Source organism: Palaemon carinicauda, chromosome 18 (genome assembly GCF_036898095.1).
Source record: "Palaemon carinicauda isolate YSFRI2023 chromosome 18, ASM3689809v2, whole genome shotgun sequence".
Taxonomy (NCBI): Eukaryota; Metazoa; Arthropoda; class Malacostraca; order Decapoda; family Palaemonidae; genus Palaemon; species Palaemon carinicauda.
In genome coordinates this window covers 40,109,790-40,134,746 of record NC_090742.1, presented here as the reverse complement: position 1 = coordinate 40,134,746, position 24,957 = coordinate 40,109,790, and the positions used below count along the sequence as shown (strand labels likewise).

Below are 24,957 nucleotides of genomic sequence, written 5' to 3'. Positions count from 1 at the left end.
ATTGTATTTTGCAACTATAAAAATAATAAGTGTACTTCAATAATGGTTGTACAGTATGTGATTTAGAGCCAGTGCAATAAATGACTGAATACAGTATGTACTCTATTGTCAATTAAACCCTAACTACGCTAAAACTTTCATTAAAGGACTTGGGTTGATCTTGGTAACCAATACAGTAAACAATACAAAATTAAGAATTCTACTGACCAACGACTTTATCCTCAATGTTCCAGTAAGAACTTGAAAAGTTTTCAGACCTAAAATTAGTAGCGCATATAAAAGAAAAATGATATTTTGATTATAAAATAAATTTTTGAATATACTTACCCGGTGAATATATAGCTGCAACTCTGTTGCTCGACAGACAACTCTACGGAAAAACTCGCCAGCGATCGCTACACAGGTTGCGGGTGTGCCCAACAGCACCATCTGTCGACCAGATACCCAGCTCTCATGTAAACAAAGACTCAATTTTCTCCTCGTCCCACTGCGTCTCTATTGGGGAGGAAGGGAGGGTCATTTAATTTATATATTCACCGGGTAAGTATATTCAAAAATTTATTTTATAATCAAAATATCATTTTTAAATATTTAACTTAGCCGGTGAATATATAGCTGATTCACACCCAGGATGGTGGGTAGAGACCAGTAATATATGTTTACATTTTATGAGCTAAGAGTTTTTTATTTCATTTTAGAAGTTATCAAAATAACAAAAACAAAATAAATAGGTACCTGGTAAGGAAGTCGACTTGAACAATTACTCTGCCTTTTAAGTACGTCTTCCTTACGGAGCCTCGCGATCCTCTTAGGATGCTGATCGACCCCTAGGAGCTGAAGTATCAAGGGTTGCAACCCATACAACAGGACCTCATCAAACCCCTAATCTAGGCGCTCTCAAGAAATGACTTTGACCACCCGCCAAATCAACCAGGATGCGAAAGGCTTCTTAGCCTTCCGGACAACCCAAAAAACAACATTAAAAACATTTCAAGAGAAAGATTAAAAGGGTATGGAATTAGGGAATTGTAGTGGTTGAGCCTTCACCCACTACTGCACTCGCTGCTACGAATGGTCCCAGTGTGTAGCAGTCCTCGTAAAGAGACTGGACATCCTTTAGATAAAAAGACGCGAACACTGACTTGCTTCTCCAATAGGTTGCGTCCATTATACTTCGCAGAGATCTGTTTTGCTTAAAGGCCACGGAAGTTGCAACAGCTCTAACTTCGTGTGTCCTTACCTTAAGCAAAGCTTGGTCTTCCTCACTCAGATGTGAATGAGCTTCTCGTATTAACAGTCTGATAAAGTAGGATAAAGCATTCTTTGACATAGGCAAAGATGGTTTCTTAACTGAACACCATAAAGCTTAAGATTGGCCTCGTAAAGGTTTAGTGTGCTTTAAATAGAACTTAAGAGCTCTCACAGGGCATAAGACTCTTTCTAGTTCATTGCCTACAATCTCCGATAAGCTGGGAATATCGAACGATTTAGGCCAAGGTCGAGAAGGCAGCTCATTTTTGGCTAGAAAGCCAAGTTGTAGCGAACATGTGGCTTTTTCTGACGAAAATCCGATGTTCTTGCTGAAGGCATGAATCTCACTGACTCTTTTAGCTGAGGCTAAGCATACCAGGAAAAGTGTCTTTAAAGTGAGATCTTTCAGGGAGGCTGATTGTAGCGGCTCAAACCTGTCTGACATGAGGAATATTAGTACCACGTCTAAATTCCAACCAGGTGTAACCAAACGACGCTCCTTAGTGGTCTCAAAAGACTTAAGGAGGTCCTGAAGATCTTTATTGTTGGAAAGATCTAAGCCTCTATGCCGGAAGACCGTTGCCAACATGCTTCTGTAGCCCTTGATAGTGGGAGCTGAAAGGGATCTTCCTTTTCTCAGATATAAGAGAAAGTCAGCTATTTGAGCTACAGAGGTACTGGTCGAGGATACAGAGACTGACTTGCACCAGTCTCGGAAGACTTCCCACTTCGATTGGTAGACTCTAAGGGTGGATGCTCTCCTTGCTCTAGCAATCGCACTGGCTGCCTCCTTCGAAAAGCCTCTAGCTCTCGAGAGTCTTTCGATAGTCTGAAGGCAGTCAGACGAAGAGCGTGGAGGCCTTGGTGTACCTTCTTTACGTGTGGCTGACGTAGAAGGTCCACCCTTAGAGGAAGACTTCTGGGAACGTCTACTAGCCATCGAAGTACCTCGGTGAACCATTCTCTCGCGGGCCAGAGGGGAGCAACTAGCGTCAACCTTGTCCCTTCGTGAGAGGCGAACTTCTGCAGTACCTTGTTGACAATCTTGAACGGTGGGAATGCGTAGAGATCTAGATGTGACCAATCTAGGAGAAAGGCATCTATATGTATCGCTGCTGGGTCCGGGACTGGTGAGCAATAAATTGGGAGCCTCTTGGTCAGCGAGGTTGCAAAGAGATCTATGGTTGGTTGGCCCCAAGTGGCCCAAAGTCTCTTGCATACATCCTTGTGGAGGGTCCATTCTGTTGGAATTACTTGCCCTTTCCGACTGAGACAATCTGCCATGACATTCAAGTTGCCTTGGATGAACCTCGTTACTAGTGAGATGTCTTGACCTTTTGACCAGATGAACAGGTCCCTTGCGATCTCGTACAACGTCAGTGAGTGGGTCCCTCCTTGCTTGGAGATGTACGCCAAGGCAGTGGTGTTGTCTGAGTTCACTTCCACCACTTTGCCTCGAAGGAGAGACCCGAAGCTTTTCAAGGCCAGATGTACTGCCAACAGCTCCTTGCAGTTGATATGCATGATCCTCTGACTCGAGTTCCACAGTCCTGAACATTCCCGACCGTCTAATGTCGCGCCCCAGCCCACGTCCGATGCGTCCGAGAAGAGAACGTGGTTGGGAGTCTGAACAGCCAGGGGAAGACCCTCTCTTAAGTTGATACTGTCCTTCCACCAAGTCAGACAAGACTTCATCTTTTCGGAAATCGGGATCGAGACCGCTTCTAGCGTCTTGTCCTTTTTCCAGTGAAAAGCTAGATGGTATTGAAGCGGACGGAGGTGTAGTCTTCCTAATGACACAAATTGTTCCAGGGATGATAGCGTCCCTACCAGACTCATCCACAGCCTGACTGAGCAGCGTTCCTTCTTCAGCATGTTTTGGATGCATAACAGGGCTTGACTTATTCTGGGGGCCGACGGAAAAGCCCGAAAAGCTAGACTGTGAATCTCCATCCCTAAATACACAATAGTTTGGGATGGGACCAGTTGCGACTTTTCCAAATTGACAAGGAGACCCAATTCCTTGGTCAGATCTAGAGTCCACTTTAGATCCTTCAGACAGCGACGACTGGAAGAGGCTCTGAGAAGCCAGTCGTCCAAATAAAGGGAGGCTCGGATGTCCGATAAATGGAGGAATTTGGCTACATTCCTCATCAGCCTCGTAAACACGAGAGGAGCTGTGCTTAGGCCAAAGCACAGGGCCCGAAACTGGTAGACCACCTTTTCGAAAACGAATCTCAGAAAAGGTTGGGAGTCTGGGTGGATGGGGACGTGGAAGTAGGCGTCCCTTAGGTCTAAAGAGACCATCCAGTCTTCCCTTCTGACCGCTGCTAAGACTGACTTTGTGGTCTCCATGGAGAACGTCGTCTTTGTGACAAAGACATGCAGAGCACTGACGTCTAGCACCGGCCTCCACCCTCCTGTCTTCTTTGAAACCAAGAAGAGGCGGTTGAAGAATCCCGGAGATTGAAGGTCCGAGACTTTGACCACCGCTCCCTTCTCTAGCAAAAGAGACACTTCCCGTTTCAAGGCTCGTCTCTTTTCTTCCTCTCTGTACCTGGGAGAGAGATCGATGGGAGACGTTGCTAGAGGGGGTTTTCGTACAAAAGGGATCTTGTACCCCTCTCTGAGCAACTTCACAGATTGTGCATCTGCGCCTCTCTTCTCCCAGGCCTGCCAGAAGTTCTTGAGTCTGGCTCCCACTGCTGTCTGAAGTTGCGGGCAGTCAGACTCTGCCCTTAAAGGACTTGGATCCTTTCTTCTTCCCTCGCTTCCCTTCGGCACGAGCACCTCCTCTGCTGGAGGCTCTGCCACGAAAGGGCGGAATGAAGCGAGACGCTGGAGTGTCCATCCTTGGTCTAGCTGACAAGGTAGGCAAAGGGGGAGCTTTGCGAGCTGAGGACGCAACAAGATCGTGAGTGTCCTTCTGCACTAACGAAGCGGCTATTTCCTTTATCAGGACTTCTGGAAATAGGCACTTGGAAAGAGGAGCAAAGAGAAGCTCAGATCTCTGGCACGGTGTAACTCCAGCAGAAAGGAATGAGCAGAGAGATTCTCGCTTTTTTAGGACTCCGGACACAAATGATGCAGCAAGCTCATTAGACCCATCACGGACGGCCTTGTCCATGCAGGACATAATGAGCAAAGAAGTCTCTTTGTCTGTCGAAGAGATCTTCCTGCTTAGGGCTCCTAGGCACCAGTCTAAGAAGTTAAAAACTTCAAAGGCCCTAAAGATTCCTTTCAAAAGGTGGTCCAGGTCCGATGATGACCAACAAATCTTTGAGCGTCTCATGGCAAGGCGGCGGGGAGAGTCTACAAGACTTGAGAAGTCGCCCTGGGCAGAGGCAGGAACTCCCAAGCCGAGAACTTCTCCCGTGGCATACCAGACGCTCGATCTAGAAGAGAGTCTAGCAGGGGGAAAAGCAAATGCTGTCTTCCCTAAACTCTTCTTGGACTGTAACCAGTCTCCTATCACCCGCAAAGCTCTCTTGGACGAGCGTGCGAGGACGAGTCTAGTAAAGGCAGGAGTGGTAGAAGGCATGCCTAAAACAAACTCTGAAGGCGGAGAACGAGGAGCCACAGAAACAAACTGGTCAGGAAACAGCTCTTTGAAAATAGCCAAAACTTTTCTAAAGTCCAAAGAAGGTTGAGTAGACTTAGGCTCGTCCAATTCTGATTGTGGTTCATCTATATGTGCAGCAACATCATCATCAGAAAGTTCCTCATCCGACAACTGATGAGGAAACGGCAACGGAGTGGGTAACGGCTGGTTCGCTGAGTCCGGTCGCACTGGTGCATGCGTGACTGAGCCGGACGCAACGTCATGGAACTGCTGCCCAGTCTGTGAGCTGGCAACAACCATGGTAGCGCGGGGACGCACAGCGTCTACCCCAGACTGTCTAGACTGATTGGGTTGCGCAGTGGAAACCACACTGGGTTGCGGAGGTTGACGCACCGCGTCAAAACAAGGCAACTCTGAAGGTTGTTGAACATCCAGAACGTCAAAGGCAACCTCCGTGCGTCGCTTAACGTCAACATGCGGCTGGCAGACCACACTGGAACGCATGGGTGGAGGAATTCTCTCAACTGGTGTGCGTGAGAAGGTTACCTCAGCGTCCACAGGACGCACAACCGATCGCTTGGAGGGTTGTAGGCTAGGTACTGCACTAGCTGGTACGGCAGCAACCTTCTCCGCATGAAAGTCCTGCATCAGAGACGTAAGCTTAGACAGCATGTCTTGCAGTAGAGACCACTTAGGGTCTACGGGAGCAGGTGCGGCGACAGACGGTGTTAGTGTCTGAAGCGGTACCGCTTTGCCTCTCTTAGGCGGTGAGCAGTCATCGGATGACGGCAACGAGTCCGAACTGACCCAGTGGCTACAACCGGGCCGTTGGACTTGTGCTGAAGGGACCGATTTACGTTTTAACGGTCGCGAGACCTTGGTCCAAAGTTTCTTGCGAGAAACACCTTCAGACGACGAGGTATAAATGGGCTCTCTCGTCTTAGGTAGGTAGGAGCGATCTTGGGGAGATACGCCTGATACCACGGAGGGAACGTCTGTTCGCTGATTAAAGCCTCTCGAACCCATGCGTCGTACGACATTGCTTCTCCCCTGGACTTGGGAGCTTGCAAGAGGTCCCGGACTAGGAGGACGACAGGCACGAACAGACGAACCCTCAAGCGCAACACTGTCCACAACACTATCGCTTGGCACTTTAGCACTTCCCACTGCACTTTGGCACTCAAGCTCCTTAACATCCGCCATGAGCTGATTACGGTCACTAGCAAGGGACTCAACTCTCTCACCCAGAGCCTGGATGGCACGCATCATGTCAGCCATCGATGGTTCCTGAGTGCCAGGAGGGGGGTTAGGAGCAACCACTACAGGGGAAGGAATAGGTTGTGGGGCATGAGGAGAGGATACATCAATAGAACGAGAAGAACTTCTCCTAACTCTATCTCTCTCTAGCCTACGTGTGTACTTTTGAAATTCGATAAAATCGAATTCCGAAAGGCCAACGCACTCCTCACACCGATCTTCCAATTGACAGGTTTTATCCCGACAATTGGAACAAACAGTGTGAGGGTCGATAGAAGCCTTCGGAAGACGCCTAGAACAGTCCCTAGCATTGCATTTCCTAAATTTGGGAACTTGTGAAGGGTCAGCCATTTTGAATTGGTCAAGGGAAATTCCAAAAAACGATCAATAAGTCATCAACAAAGAATCCGATATAAAAAAAAGAGTTCAAGGATTTGTGTGAAGAAAAACCCTGCACAGCAAAAGCTCAAAACTAGAATATAGTACTTCACCAATTAGATGTGAAAAACTCCAGTTTAGCAACAGCGAGTAAAGTACGTCTTGTCGACACGTTGACAGAGAGAAAATTGAGTCTTTGTTTACATGAGAGCTGGGTATCTGGTCGACAGATGGCGCTGTTGGGCACACCCGCAACCTGTGTAGCGATCGCTGGCGAGTTTTTCCGTAGAGTTGTCTGTCGAGCAACAGAGTTGCAGCTATATATTCACCGGCTAAGTTAAATATTTAAGAAATCAAAATTAAAACTAGACATAAAAAGGGATTGCATAAAAGGGTTAAAAAATCAGATAAACTAAGAAAATGGAAATATTTTCATTGAATCTGCTATACAAGGGATCAGCTAAAATTATCAAACAATTTGTAAAGACAATCATATGCCATACAGTATTAAAAGCTACACTCAGTGCTGTAACTTGAAAGAATAAGAGTTGAAAATAATGTAATACCTTTCAGCCTGGTCCTCAGCCGTCTGTCCAGTACCAGAGGCCCCCTGACAGTTTTCTGCATTTTCTTCTTCATTACCCATGTAGCGTTTTAATCTTGAGCTGCCTGCAGATGTGCTTCCCTCATCAAGACAAGGATTTCTTTCTTTGTAAATCTGCAGAAAAAAAAGTCAATATATCTTCAAAAATAATTTGTGTTAGACAAATTTTTTAAAAAATGTTATTTTCCTTAGTAAAATAAATTTTTGAATATACTTACCCGATGATCATATAGCTGCATCCCTGCTGCCCGACAGAAAAAACCTACGGGCGGAATACGCCAGCGATCGCTATACAGGTGGGGGTGTACATCAACAGCGCCATCTGTCAAGTAGGTACTCAAGTACTCGATGTCAACAAAGAACCAATTTTCTCCTCTGTCCCACTGGTTCTCTATTGGGGAGGAAGGGTGGGTCCTTTAATTTATGATCATCGGGTAAGTATATTCAAAAATTTATTTTACTAAGGAAAATAACATTTTTCAATATCAAACTTACCCGATGATCATAAAGCTGATTCACACCCAGGGGGGTGGGTAGAGACCAGCAATACAAGTTGACATTATGAGCTAAGTATTCCGTATTTCATTTTAGCAGTTATTCAAAATAACAAGCATAAAATAAATAAGTACCTGGTAAGGAAGACGACTTGAACAATTACTCTGCCTTTTTAAGTACGTCTTCCTTACTGAGCCTCGCGATCCTCATAGGATGCTGAGCGACTCCTAGGAGCTGAAGTATGAAGGGTTGCAACCCATACTAAAGGTCCTCATCAAAACCTCTAATCTAGGCGCTTCTCAAGAAATGATTTTGACCACCCGCCAAATCAAGTAGGATGCGAAAGGCTTCTTAGCCTTCCGGACAACCCAAAAATATTTCAAGAGAAAGATTAAAAAGGTTCTGGAATTAGGGAATTGTAGTGGTGGAGCCCCCACCACTACTGCACTCGTTGCTACGAATGGTCCCAGAGTGTAGCAGTTCTCGTAAAGAGAATGGACATTCTTAAGATAAAAGACGCGAACACTGACTTGCTTTTCCAATAGGTTGCGTCGAATATATTTTGCAGAGATCTATTTTGTTTAAAGGCCACGGAAGTTGTGACAGATCTAACTTCGTGTGTCCTTACCTTCAGCCAAGCTTGGTCTTCCTCATTCAGAAGGGAATGAGCTTCTCGTATTAACAGTCTGATAAAATAGGATAAAGAATTCTCTGACATAGGCAAAGATGGATTCTTAACTGAACACCATAAAGCTTCAGACGGGCCTCGTAAAGGTTTTAAAATAGAACTTAAGAGCTCTTACAGGACATAAGACTCTTTCTAGTTCATTTCCAACCATACGATAAGTTTGGAATATCGAACGATATTGGTCAAGGCCGAGAAGGCAGCTCGTGTTTGGCTAGAAAACCAAGATGTAGAACATGTAGCCGTTTCGGATGAGAATCCGATGTTCTTGCTGAAGGCATGAATCTCACTGACTCTTTTAGCTGTGGTTAAGCATATCAGGAAAAGAGTCTTAAAGGTGAGATCTTTCAGGGAGGCTGATTGAAGTGGTTCGAACCTGTCTGACATAAGGAATCTTAGAACCACGTCTAAATTCCAACCAGGTGTAACCAAACGACGCTCCTTCGTGGTCTCAAAAGACTTAAGGAGGTCCTGTAGATCTTTATTGTTGGAAAGATCTAAGCCTCTGTGACGGAAGACTGATGCCAAAAGATCTAAGCCTCTGTGACGGAAGACTGATGCCAACATGCTTCTGTAACCCTTGATAGTGGGAGCTGAAAGAGATCGCTCTTTCCTCAGATATAAGAGGAAGTCAGCTATTTGAGTTACAGAGGTACTGGTCGAGGATACGGATACTGACTTGCACCAGTTTCGGAAGATTTCCCACTTCGATTGGTAGACTCTAAGGGTGGATGTTCTCCTTGCTCTAGCAATCGCCCTGGTTGCCTCCTTCGAAAAACCTCTAGTTCTCGAGAGTCTTTCGATATTCTGAAGGCAGTCAGACGAAGAGCGTGGAGGCCTTGGAGTACCTTCTTTACGCGTGACAGACGTAGCAGGTCCACCCTTAGGGGAAGTGTTCTGGGAACGTCTACTAGCCATCGAAGTACCTCGGTAAGTTATTCTCTCGCGGGCCAGAGGGAAGCAACTAGCGTCAACTTTGTCCCTTCGTGAGAGGCGAACTTCTGCAGTACCTTGTTGACAATCTAGAACGGAGGGAATGCATATAGATCTAGATGAGACCAATCTAGTAGAAAGGCATCTATAAGAACTACTGCTGGGTCCGGGATAGGTGAGCAAAGTATTGGGAGCCTCTTGGACATCGAGGTTGCGAAGAGATCTATGGTTGGCTGGCCCCAGGTGACCCAAAGTGTCTTGCATACATCCTTGAGGAGGGTCCAATATGTTGGAATTATTGTCCCTTCCTACTGAGACAATCTGCTATGACATTCAAGTTGCCTTGGATGAAACTCGTTACTAGTGAAAAGTCTAGACCTGTTGAACAGGAGAGGAGGTCACTTGCGAACTCGTACCATGTCAGAGAGTAGGTCCCTCCTTGCTAGGAGATGTACATCAAAGCAGGGAGTTGACTGTGTTCACCTCCACCACTTTGCCTTGAAGGAGAGACCTGAAGCTTTTCCAGGTCAGACGTACTGCCAGAAGCTTCTTGCAGTTGAAATGCATTGTTCTTTGACTCGAGTTCCATAATCCCGAGCATTCCCTACCGCCTAAGGTCGCACCCCAGCCTACGTCCGATGCGTCTGAGAAGAGAACGTGGTTGGGAGTCTGAACAGTCAGGGAAAGACCCTTTCAAAGGTTGATAAAGACCCTTTCAAAGGTTGATAAAGTCCTTTCATCAAGTCAGACCAGACTTATCTTTCCGGAAACCGGGATCGAGACCGCCCGCTTCTAGCGTCTTGTCCTTTCCAGTGAAGAGCTAGATGATACCGAAGAGGACGGAGGTGTAGTCTTCCAAGTGACACCAATTGAACCACGGATGACAGTGTCCTAACCAGACTCATCCACAGCCTGACAGGGCCGTGTTCCTTCTTCAGCATCTTCTGAATGGATAGCAGGGCTGGGGGTTGATCGTCTTGTTCAGCCATGTCCTCATCAGAGGGTTCCTCATCCGAAACTGATGAGGAAACGGCAACGGAGTGGGCAACGTCTGACTCGCTGAATCCGGTCGCACTGGTGGATGCGTGACGGAGCCGGACACAAGATCATGGTACTGCTGCACAGTCTGTGAACTGTCAACCATGGGGACGCGAGGAAGTACAGCGACAACCCGAAACTGTCTAGACTGTCTGGGTTGTGCAGACAACCCCCTACCGGGTTGCTGAGGTTGCCGCACTGCGTCACAACAAGTCACCTCTGCTGGTTGTTGAACGTCTTCCTAGTGACACACTGAACGTCCACAACCACCTCCGAGAGTCGCTTAACGTCAACGTGCGACTGGCAACCCACACTGGGTCGCACCGGTGGAGGAACCATCTCAACTGGCGGACGTGAGTAGGATACCTCAGCGTCAACAGGGCGTACAACCAACCGGTAGGAAGGTTGTTGGCTAGAAGGTTCTTCTCCGTAAAAAATCCTCTATCAAGGACTAAGCTTGGACTGCATGTCTTGCAACAAAGCCCATTAGGGTCTATGGGAGCAGGTGTGGCAACAGACGGGGTTAGCGACTGAAGCGGAACCATTTACCATCCCTGGAAGCATGTTATGCTTTAAGAAAAGTCCATAGGAGGCTAAGCAGCTTAAGGCTCCTCTCCAAATGACAGAGTCCTCAAGGGAATATCAGAAGGAGGGAGAACAGCACTTTCTCATCTACAGGAACCATGTCCGAGAAAAGCTAGGTTATCTCAGTGAGGGTTTCACTGGTGCATAAGCAGCAGACCAGAAGGCAACGTTATGTAACTGCTTGACAGTCTGTGAACTGTCAACCACAACAGGTGCGTGAGGACATACAGCACTGGTGCATTAGCAGCAGACCAGAAGGCAACGTTATGTAACTGCCTGACAGTCTGTGAACTGTCAAAAAACTGAACTGTCAACCACAACAGGTGCGTGAGGTAATTCATGTAACTGCTTGACAGTCTGTGAGCTGGCAACAACCAAAGCTGTGTGGGGAAGCCTCAACTCCTGACTGACTAGTCTGCTGCGGGCGAGAGGCGGTAACCACAGTGGGTTGCGGAGGCTGACACACCGTGTCAAAACACGGCAGCTTGTGGTAGCTCACGCACGGCAACGGAGTGCTCCGTGTGTCTGTGGGAGTCAGCATGCGTCTGGCAGGGTCGACTGCGCATGGGTGGAGGAGCTCTCACAACAAGAGTGTGGGAGCAGGCAGCCATGCTGGGCGCACAACCGTGGCAGGCTGTAGGCCAACGGGTGCATCATCAACCTTCTCCGCAGTCGGAGTGTGGGAGCAGGCAACAACCAAAGCGGAGTGGTGGTGCGTGGTGGGGACTGCCGTGGGTTGCGGAAACTAACGCATCGCGTCAAAACACGGCAGCTTGACTCCACCTTCCCACTGCTGATGCGGTAGCTCACGCATGTTAACGGAGGGAGCCGCACGTCGGCTAACGTTAACATGCGTCTGGCAGGGTCGATCGCGCATCGGAGGTGGAGCTCTCCGCAGCTGGAGTGTGGGAGCAGGCAGCCTCAGCGTGAGCTAGGCGCACAACCGTGGCAGGTTGTAGGCTAACGAGAGCAGTGTAAACCTTCTCCGCACGAAACTCCAGCATAACCGCAGCTAACTGAGTCTGCATAGACTGCAGTAAAGACCACTAGGGTCTACAAAAAACGGCAACAAACGGAGCTACTGTCCGTTGTGACTGAGGGTCTAAAACAGCTGGTGCGGCAACAGACGGAGTTACTGCCTGTTGCGGTACCACCTTGCCTCTCTTGGGAGGTGTGCAGTCGTCGGATGACTGCAGCGAGTCCGAACTGACCCAGTGGCTACACCTAGGCCGTTGGACTTGCGCGGAAGGGACCGACTTGCACTTAAAAAGCTGCAAGATTTGGTCCACGGTTTCTACGAGAAACCTCTTCCGCAGACGAGGAATAAATGGGCTCTCTCGTCTTTGTGTGGGTGGGGCGATCACGTCGGCAACGTGTGTAGATACACCCGAAACCACGGAGGGAAACGTCTGTTCGTCGATCAAGGCCTGTGGAACCCATAAGTCGTTCGACATTACTTCTCCCCTGGGCTTGGGAGCTTGTAAGAGGTCCCGGACTAGGTGAACAACTGGCACGAACAGACGAACCCTCGAACGCAACACTGTAACACTTTGCGCATATCACTTTATCACTTTTGATTTTCTGTTTGCACTTATTTCACTGAAATCGAAACTTTAACTGATTTCTACCTGAAACACGCAATCCTATCCTTCATTAAAAGGTTGTAATTGCGAAAACAGTATTACAATGCAACAGAAAAACATAATTAAAGATAAAGAATTCAGTGGCTGGAAAAGAGACTAAACACTAGATCAAATAAACTACGTTTAAAATCTCTCACCGCATAAAGCCTGGGAACAAGAATAAAACTCTAGAAACGTTTTACCTTCTTCCCCTACAGCGACTAGGGAGAAGAGTAAAAAACGAGAACAACGTTACCCGCTTGAACGAAACGTTTATTCTCCTCTCTCTCCCTCCGTCTCTATCTCTCTCTCTCTTCTCTCTTGACTTAGAACCTGAGAGAAGAGCCCAATTATATATCGTTAAAACATATTATTTGCTAAAGGAAAAAACTGAAAGGTTTCCCAAATAAAAAGTTCCTTTATTTAGAATTCAAACCATTTAAGCTAAGAAAGAATGAACGAAACGCTAGAATCGGTTTACTCTTACTGCAACGTGAAACCGTGAAATACTCTCTCTCTATCGTAACGATAGAGCGCATGTTGAACGTTCTGAACGTCAACAACTGCGGAGACTAAACAAAACGTTAGTTCATCTTTGAAAACAGTACGAGACTATCAAAGAAATTCTTTCATAAAACATTAAAATTAAAAAAGTATTAAATTCTTAAAAGGTAAATACGATATGACGGGCTCAATGTTAATTAACTTCGGTTCCAAGTAAGGACCGCCTACTATTAGGAAAGGTCGCATATAAACAAACATAAAAATTAATTTTTATAAGTTTATAATAAATGGAAAGTTAATCGAAGAGGCCTATAAAGGCGGAGAGATATAAAATAACTTGTTAAGCAAAATTACCAAAAACCTAAACACACTTCCGTCTAAGGGAAGGGTCGGCCATTTAAAAGTGAAAGAGAGTCCATACTCTCTTCGTCACCAACACTTCCGTCTAAGGGAAGGGTCGGCCATTTAAAAGTGAAAGAGAGTTCATATTCTCTTCGTCACCATAATTAAATCTATCCAAAACGAGTTCAAGTTTTGAAATGAAGATAAAACCCCTGCATAGCGAAAGCTCAAAACTGGAATAGTGTACTTCACCAAATCGTTGTGAAAACAAATCCAGTTAGGGACGGCGTATTTAGTAGGTCTTGCCAGTGGCACGACAGAGGGAAAATTGGTTCTTTGTTGACATCGAGTACTTGAGTACCTACTTGACAGATGGCGCTGTTGATGTACACCCCCACCTGTATAGCGATCGCTGGCGTATTCCGCCCGTAGGTTTTTTCTGTCGGGCAGCAGGGATGCAGCTATATGATCATCGGGTAAGTTTGATATTGAAAAATCTACATTATGTAGAAGGAACTGAACATTTTTCGCTTCTTGTCACCTTCAAATGATAATTTTGTATGTGGCTGCACCATCTACCTGTAGGCAGGTTTCAGATAAACAGGATCCAATATTTTATAAATGGAATTATGAATATATAAAATGAATATTTAGTACAAAGACAATTTAAAATCTAATGGGAGCAGATAAATTCAATAAAAGAAATTCTCAACAGGTTTAAAAATAAAGCATACATTTCAATTCAATTTCAGCAATGAAGCAAAAATCTAACTAAACTTCTTCATAATTTATGATTAAAAAATGCAAGTTACTCCCATAAACAGATCGTTAAATTAATGAATTACCAAATAAATCAAATTGACCCTTTGATGACCTAATGATGCATTTCTGAACCAATAAAAGTTTTGCCATAAGTGCTCATGATACATTTGGTGCACAGTATCATAGAATACCTATTTCGCTGAAATATTCTCTAAATATCCCTATGTAGGCCAAGGAAAATAAGATTTGCATCAAGTGAGGACAGGTGCTGGGCCTAGTTAAAAATGTGTACAGAAAACAGATAGAAACCACACATACATAGGACTCGCAAGCCAATGTTCAGTACCTAGAGATCATTCACCGTGTTTATAAAAGTGTCAGGAGCTGTCCACATTAACTTTTTTTGGTGCTAGTGTAGCTTGTATCCTACACATACTTGTTCCTACCAAGTGTAGCTTATATTCTACCCAAGTTTTGGCTGGGAGAAAATTTACGGGGGAATCGATAAATACTGTAATGGTAAAACTAACCTTTTCTTCTCTATACATTATTCTCTGGGATGATTAATATATCCATGGAAAATTATACAATATATTGGTATCCTATGCTCCTGAGATATTTTTCATTTGTTTGTCAACATTCTACGACTTGCACGTATTCAATCCTGTTCGTCTTTGACCTGGGAAAGGGGGTCCGGGGGCTTGGCCCCAGTTAGGTCTCTGACTTGGGAACTAATAGTTAGGTTAGGTTAGGTGGGTGTGTTAGGTTTTGTGCCCTTTTGAATGTATGCCAAAATTTATATAACACAATAATATGTTTTTCACCTTTTCCAATCCAAAGAAGTACTCTTTATATAAAAAAAATTTATGCACTATATTAGTCATCTTTTCCCACCTAACTCCTTGGTAGGATACAAGGTTTATTCCGAATATCCTGGTAGGACATAGCTACATTAGTACCCTTTTTTCTTACGGCATACTGAAGGTGATCAGAATGTCCTCTTTCATTTTTGTTCATAAAAGAAGATTTTAACACAATTTCCATATACAGTACGTAAAATAACGCCCTCTAACATAAATACTACAGAATATTGTTTATAAATATCTTTTAAAATTATCTTAAGTTTGTCATGCTTCATTGCAAAGATATTCTGCTTACATCATGGAAAAATCCTAACATTCCTCAACATAATGCAATAAACCTGTTCATATGTTATAGTTTGACCATTCCGGGGTGCATAAAAAAAGTTCCTCTGTCAGTGTATAAATTTTGCCCCAAATCAAAAAGTTATTGTATAATGACAAATTAAAAATATGTCTCAATAAAGAAAAGCAAAGGCTTTGAGTGGATTTCCAGGAGTCTTCATTGGCTCTGTTATATACATGAAGCAACCTCCCCTCTGGCCATAAAATTCCAAATTCCCATGGCGAGGCCTCCAATGTTATTCCTACCCCCATTACAAGAGAGCAAACAAATAGGAAATCGCCTTGGCATAGGGGTGTGTGGATACGATGTTCATAAAACATGACATCTTGCTTTCAGTAATAATCTCTCATAAATATGATAAAGAGTAAGTAACCGCCTAAAAATTCTGGGAGGAAAGGTTGTGCATGTGTATTTGAGGTCCTCATTTTACTCTCATAATTTTTTTAATCATTTTTATTGATGGTATGTGTTCTTGTCTTTCTTATATATTCTGTTCATATAATAGTGAAATATGAAAATGTTATTTTTATAATAAAATAAATTTTTGAATATACTTACCCGGTGATTATATAAGCTGCAACTCTGTTGCTCGACAGAAAACTCTACGTAAAAAATCCGCCAGCGATCGCTATGCAGGTAGGGGGTGTACTTCAACAGCGCCATCTGTCGTGCAGGTACTCAGTGCTCAATGTAAACACAGAACTCAATTTTCTCCTCGGTCCACTGGGTCTCTATTGGGGAGGAAGGGAGGGTCCTTTAATATATAATCACCGGGTAAGTATATTCAAAAATTTATTTTATTATAAAAATAACATTTTTCAATATTAAACTTAGCCGGTGATTATATAAGCTGAATCACACCCAGGGGGGTGGGTAGAGACCAGCAATAATTGTTTACATTATTATGAGCTAATGATTTTTTATTTCATTTTAGCAGTTATTCAAAATAACAAACATAAAATAAATAAGTACCTGGTAAGGAAGTCGACTTAAACAATTACTCTGCCTTTTTAAGTACGTCTTCCTTACGGAGCCTCGCGATCCTCTTAGGATGCTGAGCGACCCCTAGGAGCTGAAGTATCAAGGGTTGCAACCCATACAACAGGACCTCATCAAAACCTCTAATCTAGGCGCTTCTCAAGAAATGACTTTGACCACCCGCCAAATCAAGTAGGATGCGAAAGGCTTCTTAGCCTTCCGGACAACCCAAAAACAATAATAAAACATTTCAAGAGAAAGATTAAAAAGGTTATGGAATTAGGGAATTGTAGTGGTTGAGCCCTCACCCACTACTGCACTCGTTGCTACGAATGGTCCCAGAGTGTAGCAGTTCTCGTAAAGAGACTGGACATTCTTAAGATAAAAAAGACGCGAACACTGACTTGCTTTTCCAATAGGTTGCGTCGATTATACTTTGCAGAGATCTATTTTGTTTAAAGGCCACGGAAGTTGCGACAGCTCTAACTTCGTGTGTCCTTACCTTCAGCAAAGCTTGGTCTTCCTCATTCAGATGGGAATGAGCTTCTCGTATTAACAGTCTGATAAAATAGGATAAAGCATTCTTTGACATAGGCAAAGATGGTTTCTTAACTGAACACCATTAAAGCTTCAGACGGGCCTCGTAAAGGTTTAGTTCGTTTTAAATAGAACTTAAGAGCTCTTACAGGACATAAGACTCTTTCTAGTTCATTTCCAACCATACGATAAGTTTGGAATATCGAACGATATTGGCCAAGGCCGAGAAGGCAGCTCGTTTTTGGCTAGAAAACCAAGTTGTAGAACATGTAGCCGTTTCGGATGAGAATCCGATGTTCTTGCTGAAGGCATGAATCTCACTGACTCTTTTAGCTGTGGCTAAGCATACCAGGAAAAGAGTCTTTAAGGTGAGATCTTTCAGGGAGGCTGATTGTAGCGGTTCGAACCTGTCTGACATAAGGAATCTTAGTACCACTTCTAAATTCCAACCAGGTGTAACCAAACGACGCTCCTTCGTGGTCTCAAAAGACTTAAGGAGGTCCTGTAGATCTTTATTGTTGGAAAGATCTAAGCCTCTGTGACGGAAGACTGATGCCAACATGCTTCTGTAACCCTTGATAGTGGGAGCTGAAAGAGATCGTTCTTTCCTCAGATATAAGAGGAAGTCAGCTATTTGAGTTACAGAGGTATTGGTCGAGGAAACGGATACTGACTTGCACCCGTTTCGGAAGATTTCCCACTTCGATTGGTAGACTCTAAGGGTGGATGTTCTCCTTGCTCTAGCAATCGCTCTGGCTGCCTACTTCGAAAAGCCTCTAGCTCTCGAGAGTCTTTCGATAGTCTGAAGGCAGTCAGACGAAGAGCGTGGAGGCCTTGGTGTACCTTCTTTACGTGTGGCTGACGTAGAAGGTCCACCCTTAGGGGAAGTGTTCTGGGAACGTCTACTAGCCATCGAAGTACCTCGGTGAACCATTCTCTCACGGGCCAGAGGGAAGCAACTAGCGTCAACCTTGTCCCTTCGTGAGAGGCGAACTTCTGCAGTACCTTGTTGACAATCTTGAACGGAGGGAATGCATATAGATCTAGATGTGACCAATCTAGGAGAAAGGCATCTATATGAACTGCTACTGGGTCCGGGATTGGTGAGCAAAATATTGGGAGCCTCTTGGTCATCGAGGTTGCGAAGAGATCTATGGTTGGCTGGCCTCAGGTGGCCCAAAGTCTCTTGCATACATCCTTGTGGAGGGTCCATTCTGTTAGAATTATTTGTCCCTTCCGACTGAGACAATCTGCCATGACATTCAAGTTGCCTTGGATGAACCTCGTTACTAGTGATATGTCTAGACCTTTTGACCAGGTGAGGAGGTCCCTTGCGATCTCGTACAACGTCAGAGAGTAGGTCCCTCCTTGCTTGGAGATGTACGCCAAAGCCGTGGTGTTGTCCGAGTTCACCTCCACCACTTTGCCTTGAAGGAGAGACCTGAAGCTTTTCCAGGCCAGACGTACTGCCAGTAGCTCCTTGCAGTTGAAATGCATTGTCCTTTGACTCGAGTTCCATAATCCCGAGCATTCCCGACCGTCTAATATCGTACCCCAGCCTACGTCCGATGCGTCCGAGAAGAGAACGTGGTTGGGAGTCTGAACAGTCAGGGGAAGACCCTCTCTTAGGTTGATATAGTCCTTTCACCAAGTCAGACAAGACTTTATCTTTTCGGAAACCGGGATCGAGACCGCTTGTAGCGTCTTGTCCTTTTCCAGTGAAAAGCTAGATGGTATAGAAGAGGACGGAGGTGTAGTCTTCCTAGTGACACAAATTGATCCACGGATGACAGCGTCCCTACCAGACTCATCCACAGCCTGACTGAGCAGCGTTCCTTCTTCAGCATCTTCTGGATGGATAGCAGGGCTGAGGGCTGATCGTCTTGTTCAGCAACGTCCTCATCAGAGGGTTCCTCATCCGAAACTGATGAGGAAACGGCAACGGAGTGGGCAACGTCTGACTCGCTGAATCCCGTCGCACTGGTGGATGCGTGACGGAGCCGGACGCAATATCATGGAACTGCTGCACAGTCTGTGAACTGTCAACAACCATGGGTGCGCGAGGAAGTACAGTGTCAACCCGAAACTGTCTAGACCGTCTGGGTTGTGCAGTCAACACCCTACCGGGTTGCTGAGGTTGACGCACTGCGTCACAACAAGTCACCTCTGCTGGTTGTTGAACGTCCTGAACGTCAACAACCACCTCCGAGCGTCGCTTAACGTCAACGTGCGGCTGGCAACCCACACTGGGTCGCATCGGTGGAGGAACCACCTCAACTGGCAGACGCGAGTAGGTTACCTCAGCGTCAACAGGGCGCACAACCGACCGGTTGGAAGGTTGTTGGCCAGAAGGAGGAACCACCTCAACTGGCAGACGCGAGTAGGTTACCTCAGCGTCAACAGGGCGCACAACCGACCGGTTGGAAGGTTGTTGGCCAGAAGGTTCTTCTCCGCATTTAAGTCCTCTATCAAGGACGCAAGCTTGGACTGCATGTCTTGCAGCAAAGCCCATTTAGGGTCTACGGGAGCAGGTGTGGCAACAGACGGGGTTAGCGACTGAGGCGGAACCGTTTACCATCCCTGAAAGCCTTGTTATGTGTGACATAATAGTATAGCAAAACTTCAAAGGCTCGACAAAAGCTGAGAAGTTGACCTGTAAACAACTTGGAGCGTCTCCTGGCTAGGCGCCAGGGAGAGTCTACCAGAATTGAGAAGTCTATCTGGGCAGAGGCATGAACTCTCAAGCCGAGAACTTCTCTCGTGTCATATCAGACTCTCGCTCTATAAGCCAGTTTAAAATAAGGGAAATCAAAGGCTGTATCCCCCAAACTCCTCCTGGTGAAAAAACCAGTCGCCTAGCCAACGTAACGCTCTCTAGGAGAGCGAGAGAGCACTAGCTTAAAAACAACGGCTTCGAAGTAGCTAGGCCTAGTGTAAGTTCTGACGTTTAGGCGAACGAGGAGCAGCAGTTACAAGATCCGGACGAAGATCCTTAAAAAAAATCATCATGATTTAATTAAAGTCCATAGGAGGCTAAGCAGCTTATGGCTCCTCTCCATCTGACAGAGTCCTCAAGGGAATATCAGTAGGAGGGAGAACAGCAACTTCCTCATCTACAGGAACCTTGTCCGATAAAAGCTGAGTCCCTCACTGGTGCATTAGTAGCGGACCAGAACGCAACGTCATGTAACTGCTTGACAGTCTGTGAACTGTCAACAACTGAACTGTCAACCACAACAGGTGCGTGAGGACGTACAGCGTCCACTCGAGACTGCTTTGACTGTCTAGACTGAGCAGTCAAAACAACTCTAGAATGCGGAGGTTGACGCACCACGTCAAAACAAAACAACTTAGACTGTTGTTGTACCTCGCGAACGTCAACGGAAGGTTCCGTGCGTCGCTGAACGTCAACATGCGGCTGGCAGGGTACACTGGAACGCATGGGTGGCGGGACTCTCTCAGCTGGAGTGCGGCAGAAGGTCGCCTCAGCGTCCACAGGACGCACAACCGTGGTTGGTTGTAGGCTAGAGGTTGGTGCAGTGTCAACCTTCTCCGCACGAAAGTCCTGCATCAATGACGTTAACTGAGACTGCATGGTCTGCAGCAAAGACCACTTAGGGTCTACAGGAGCAGGTGCGGCAACAGACGGTGTGACTGCCTGATGCGGTACCGCTTTGCCTCTCTTAGGAGGTGAGCAGTCGTCGGAAGACTGCAGCGAGTCCGAACTGACCCAGTGGCTACAACTGGGCCGTTGGACTTGCGCTTAATAAGCCGCGAGACCTTGGTCCATGGTTTCTTACGAGAAACCTCTTCCGCAGACGAGGAATAAATGGGCTCTCTCGTCTTTGTGTGGGTGGGGCGATCTTGGGTAGATACGCCCGAAACCACGGAGGGAAACGTCTGTTCGTTGATCAAGGCCTCTCGAACTCATAAGTCGTTCGACATTACTTCTCCCCTGGGCTTGGGAGCTTGCAAGAGGTCCCGGACTAGGTGAACGACAGGCACGAACAGACGAACCCTCGGACGCAACACTGTAACACTTTGCGCATATCACTTTATCGATTTTCTGTTTTGCACTTATTTCACTGAAATCGAAACTTTTACTGATTTCTACCTGAAACACGCAATTCTACCCTTCATTAAAAGGTAGTAATTGCGAAATCAGTCGTATAATGCAGCTCATTAATACCAGCAAAAAACAGAAAACATATATTAAGATAAAAAATTCAGTGGCTGGGAAAGAGACTAAACACTAGTTCATATAAACTACGTTTTCAATCTCTCACCGCACATAGCCTGGGGACGAGAATAAAAACCTAAAAACGTTTTACCTTCCTCCCCGTACAGAGACTAGGGACGAGAGTAACACGAGAACAACGTTACCCGCTTGAACGGAACGTTTTCTCTCCTCTCTCTCCCTCCGTCTCTATCTCTCTCTCTCTTACTCTCTTGATTTCGCACCTAAGAGAAGAGCCCAATTATATATCGTCAAAAAAACATGTTATTTGACTAAAGGAAAAAACTGAAAGGTTTTCCAAATAAAAAGTTCCTTTAAATTAGAATTTAAAACATTTAAGCTAAGAAAGAATGAACAAAACGTCAGAATCGATTTACTCTTACTGCAAAGTGAAACCGTGATACACTCTCTCTCTATCGTAACGATAGAGCGCATGTTGAACGTCCTGAACGTCAACAACTGCGTAGCCTAAAAAACTAAACGTTAGTTCATCTTTGAAAACAGTACGAAGACTATCAAAGAAATTCTTTCATAAAACATTACATTTAAAAAGTTTTAAATTCTTTAAAGGCTAAATACGATATACAGTAACGGGCTCAACATTGATTAACTTCGGTTCCAAGTTAGGACCGCCTACTATCAGGAAAGGTCGCATATAAACAAAACATTAAAATTTATTTTATATGTTTATAATAAATGGAAAGTTAATCGAAGAGGCCTAATAAAGGCGGAGAGATATAAAATATATAGATCTATAACGTGATAAGAAAAATTACTAAAAACCTAAACACACTTCCGTCTAAGGGAAGGGTCGGCCATTTAAAAGTGAAAGAGAGTCCATACTCTCTTTGTCACCATAATTAAATCTATCCAAAACGAGTTCAAGTTTTGAGATGAAGATAAAACACCTGCATAGCGAAAGCTCAAAACTAGAATAGTGTACTTCACCAAATAGTTGTGAAAACAAATCCAGTTAGTAACAGCGAATTAGTAGGTCTTGCCGGTAGCCCGACAGAGAGAAAATTGAGTTCTGTGTTTACATTGAGTACTGAGTACCTGCACGACAGATGGCGCTGTTGAAGTACACCCCCTACCTGCATAGCGATCGCTGGCGGATTTTTTACGTAAAGTTTTCTGTCGAGCAACAGAGTTGCAGCTTATATAATCACCGGCTAAGTTTAATATTGAAAAATTTCCATTTCATTTCTTATATTTTTTGTCTTGTTTATTTATGTTTCCTATAACATGTGAAAGGGTATTCTTAGGTTATTCACAGGGTATACAGAAAAATGTAATAATAAAGCAAAAAACCCTAATTGTAAGATTGACTTCCATAACTCAAATCTTTCACTACCAAATGTATAACAAGATCACATTTATAGCTCTAGACTCACCAAGCTAGTTCAAAGAATTTCTTCTAACATCATCTTTTAGTATTTTAGAGAATACAATGTAGTACTACATGGAAGAAAACAAAGTGAATATATACAAAATAAGACGGAAAACAATAACAACCCCCTCAAAACAATCACTCTTAATCTTTCCCATCCCTGCATTCATTCGCATGTCTCGATAAGTGCTATAAAATATGAGGGGGTAAACTTTATCAAATTTGATATATTTCTGCTTAGAAAGACATACTTCTATGCAACACAACTCTTTGGAATATATTCCTTACTCAGAAACAATGGGCACAAAAATTCTTAAGATTACCATAACAATACAAAGGGTACAACCATTAAAACTACTGTAGGATATACCAAACAATACTCACATCCTTAACCCACTGGCTTTCTCCTGGAACTGGTACACAATAGTATGTCAGTCGATCTCCTGCTTCACAACGAGGAGAATCCATTATCAGTTCTTCCCCAACCTAAAGATAATTTAAAGTTAAGTTGTCTTGAAATATTTAATTACTTTACACAACGTAAAATAATATTCAATATTACAAATCTGAGTCCTCTGACAGACGTATGCTTTCGGCGAACCTGAATACAGTCGTTAAAATTTAACGAGGTGGTGGGTAACTGCCACTCACCCCACATGCCACTGAGGTCTCACTTTGACCTTAAGCCTAGGACTTGCAGGGTGGTTGAAATCAGAAGTGTAAATTAAAACACTCAGGCTTGTATAGTTACGAAAAATAAAAATGACTTATCCTTTACAGAGAGTAATTCCCTATAACCAACTGGCTGGTATACTTTCTTTTTAGGGAAATGTCAAAGCAGCTTAATCCTGTATTGGAATACAAGTGATGACTGGTCAACCTCCTAACCTGGGCATGAAGATGAGGTAGGCATTAGCCTAGGTCACTATTATTATTTTTCTTGTTACTTGCTAAGCTACAACCCTAGTTGGAAAAGTACGATGCTATAAGCCCAGGGGCTCCAACAGGGAAAATACCCCAGTGACTAAAGGAAACAAGGGAAAATAAAATATTTAAAGAACAGTAACAACATTAAATAGTTCCTACATGAACTATAAAAACTTTAACAAAACAAGAGGAAGAGAAATTAGATAGAATAGTGTGCCCGAGTGTACCCTAAAGCAAGAGAACTCTAACCCAAGACAGTGGAAGACCATGGTACAAAGGCTATGGTACTACCCAAGACTAAAGAACAATGGTTTGATTTTGGAGTGTCCTCCTAGAAGAGCTGCTTACCATAGCTAGTCTCTTCTACCCTTACCAAGAGGAAAGTAGCTACTGACCAATTACAGTACAGCAGTTAACCCCTTGGGTGGAGAAGAATTGTTTGATAATCTCAGTGTTGTAAGGTGTATGAGGACAGAGGAGAATTTGTAAAGAATATACCACACTATTCAGTGTATGTGTAGGCAAAGGGAACGTGAACCGTAACTAGAGAGAAAGATCCAATGTAATACTATCTGGCCAGTCAAAGGACCCCATGATTCTCTAGCGGTAGTAAATCAACGGGTGGCTGGTGCCCTGGCCAACCTACTACCGTATATCAGTGTGGAGAATATGTCAGAATGTATAGTTATCTATGAGAAAGGGGTTTGAAGTTATTTGGCCATCATCCCTCTCGTCTTGAGAGGATGGAGGAGATACTTCTAAATAATAACTTGGTCGTTGAGAAAAATTGCTTGAATATGTGGTTTACCTGAATCTAGTGTGTGATACAGCAAGTAATAGTGACTGCTGCACTCCTAAAAAGGGACAGAAAGAGGAAGCAAAAGGGCAAGTCAATCTTACAGCTAATACTAAACTTACGTCATGACCACGATCTTATACGAGATATCCCTTGCCCTGTGAAGGGGCTACACATGCTACATGATCTGCTGAGTAACTACCATTGGGCCAAGGATCCAGTTATTCACAGACCTATGGGTATACACCCGTACGTCATAAGCAGAGAAAATTGTCGGTTGTTTTCTGATTCTAAGCTTCAAGAACTGTGCCCCTGTATTCCTGAGAGCTAGGGTAGATCCTAATTGTCTGATTTTGTGGGCTCAAATCCAAAATGGTCCTTTTATCTCCTTCCTATTAGGAAAGCATGTCTGATTGTTCCATGAAGCCAGAAAGAAAGTATTTTAGTTAGGATCTCATCTCTTATTTTTTCTAATGCTGCAGAAAGAGATGTAATATCATTTCAGGACATGAAGGCCAGTTATCCTGGTCTCCGCTAATCACTTCTTGTAGGGAGGGGATGAAGGACTTAAAAGTCCTGAATGGCTGAATTCTAGATCCCAACCATGAACTCCTGACCAAGGTTAGGGAGGTCTTCTGTCTTTCAGAATGACTTTTAACACCAATAAGATATGCCATTGTTGCTTACTTCATCAGGGCTAAGCTAGTATAGGACAGTACCGAGGGTCAAACACACATCTGACGCCCATCCTACAAGTTCAAGTGGGGTGGCTTAAGAGACCTGCAAACTCACTAAACATTCCAAACAGCTTGAGCTCTCTAAGAGCTCCTCATGAGCCTTGTTAAGTGTCACAAGAAGTCCAGACATA

The 24,957-nt window shown here is 44.5% G+C and overlaps 1 protein-coding gene across 1 annotated transcript in view; it reads right to left on the bottom strand.

The window, feature by feature from the left end:
- Positions 1–24,957, bottom strand: part of LOC137657789 (mini-chromosome maintenance complex-binding protein-like) — a 69,161-nt gene that overhangs the window by 16,142 nt on the left and 28,062 nt on the right. Inside the window, exons 4-5 of the mRNA XM_068392307.1 lie at positions 22,751–22,852; positions 7,015–7,166 (exon numbers count right to left, since the gene is read on the bottom strand). Of these exons, the coding sequence (XP_068248408.1) occupies positions 7,015–7,166; positions 22,751–22,852 (254 nt within the window). The remainder of the gene's footprint in view (positions 1–7,014; positions 7,167–22,750; positions 22,853–24,957) is intronic.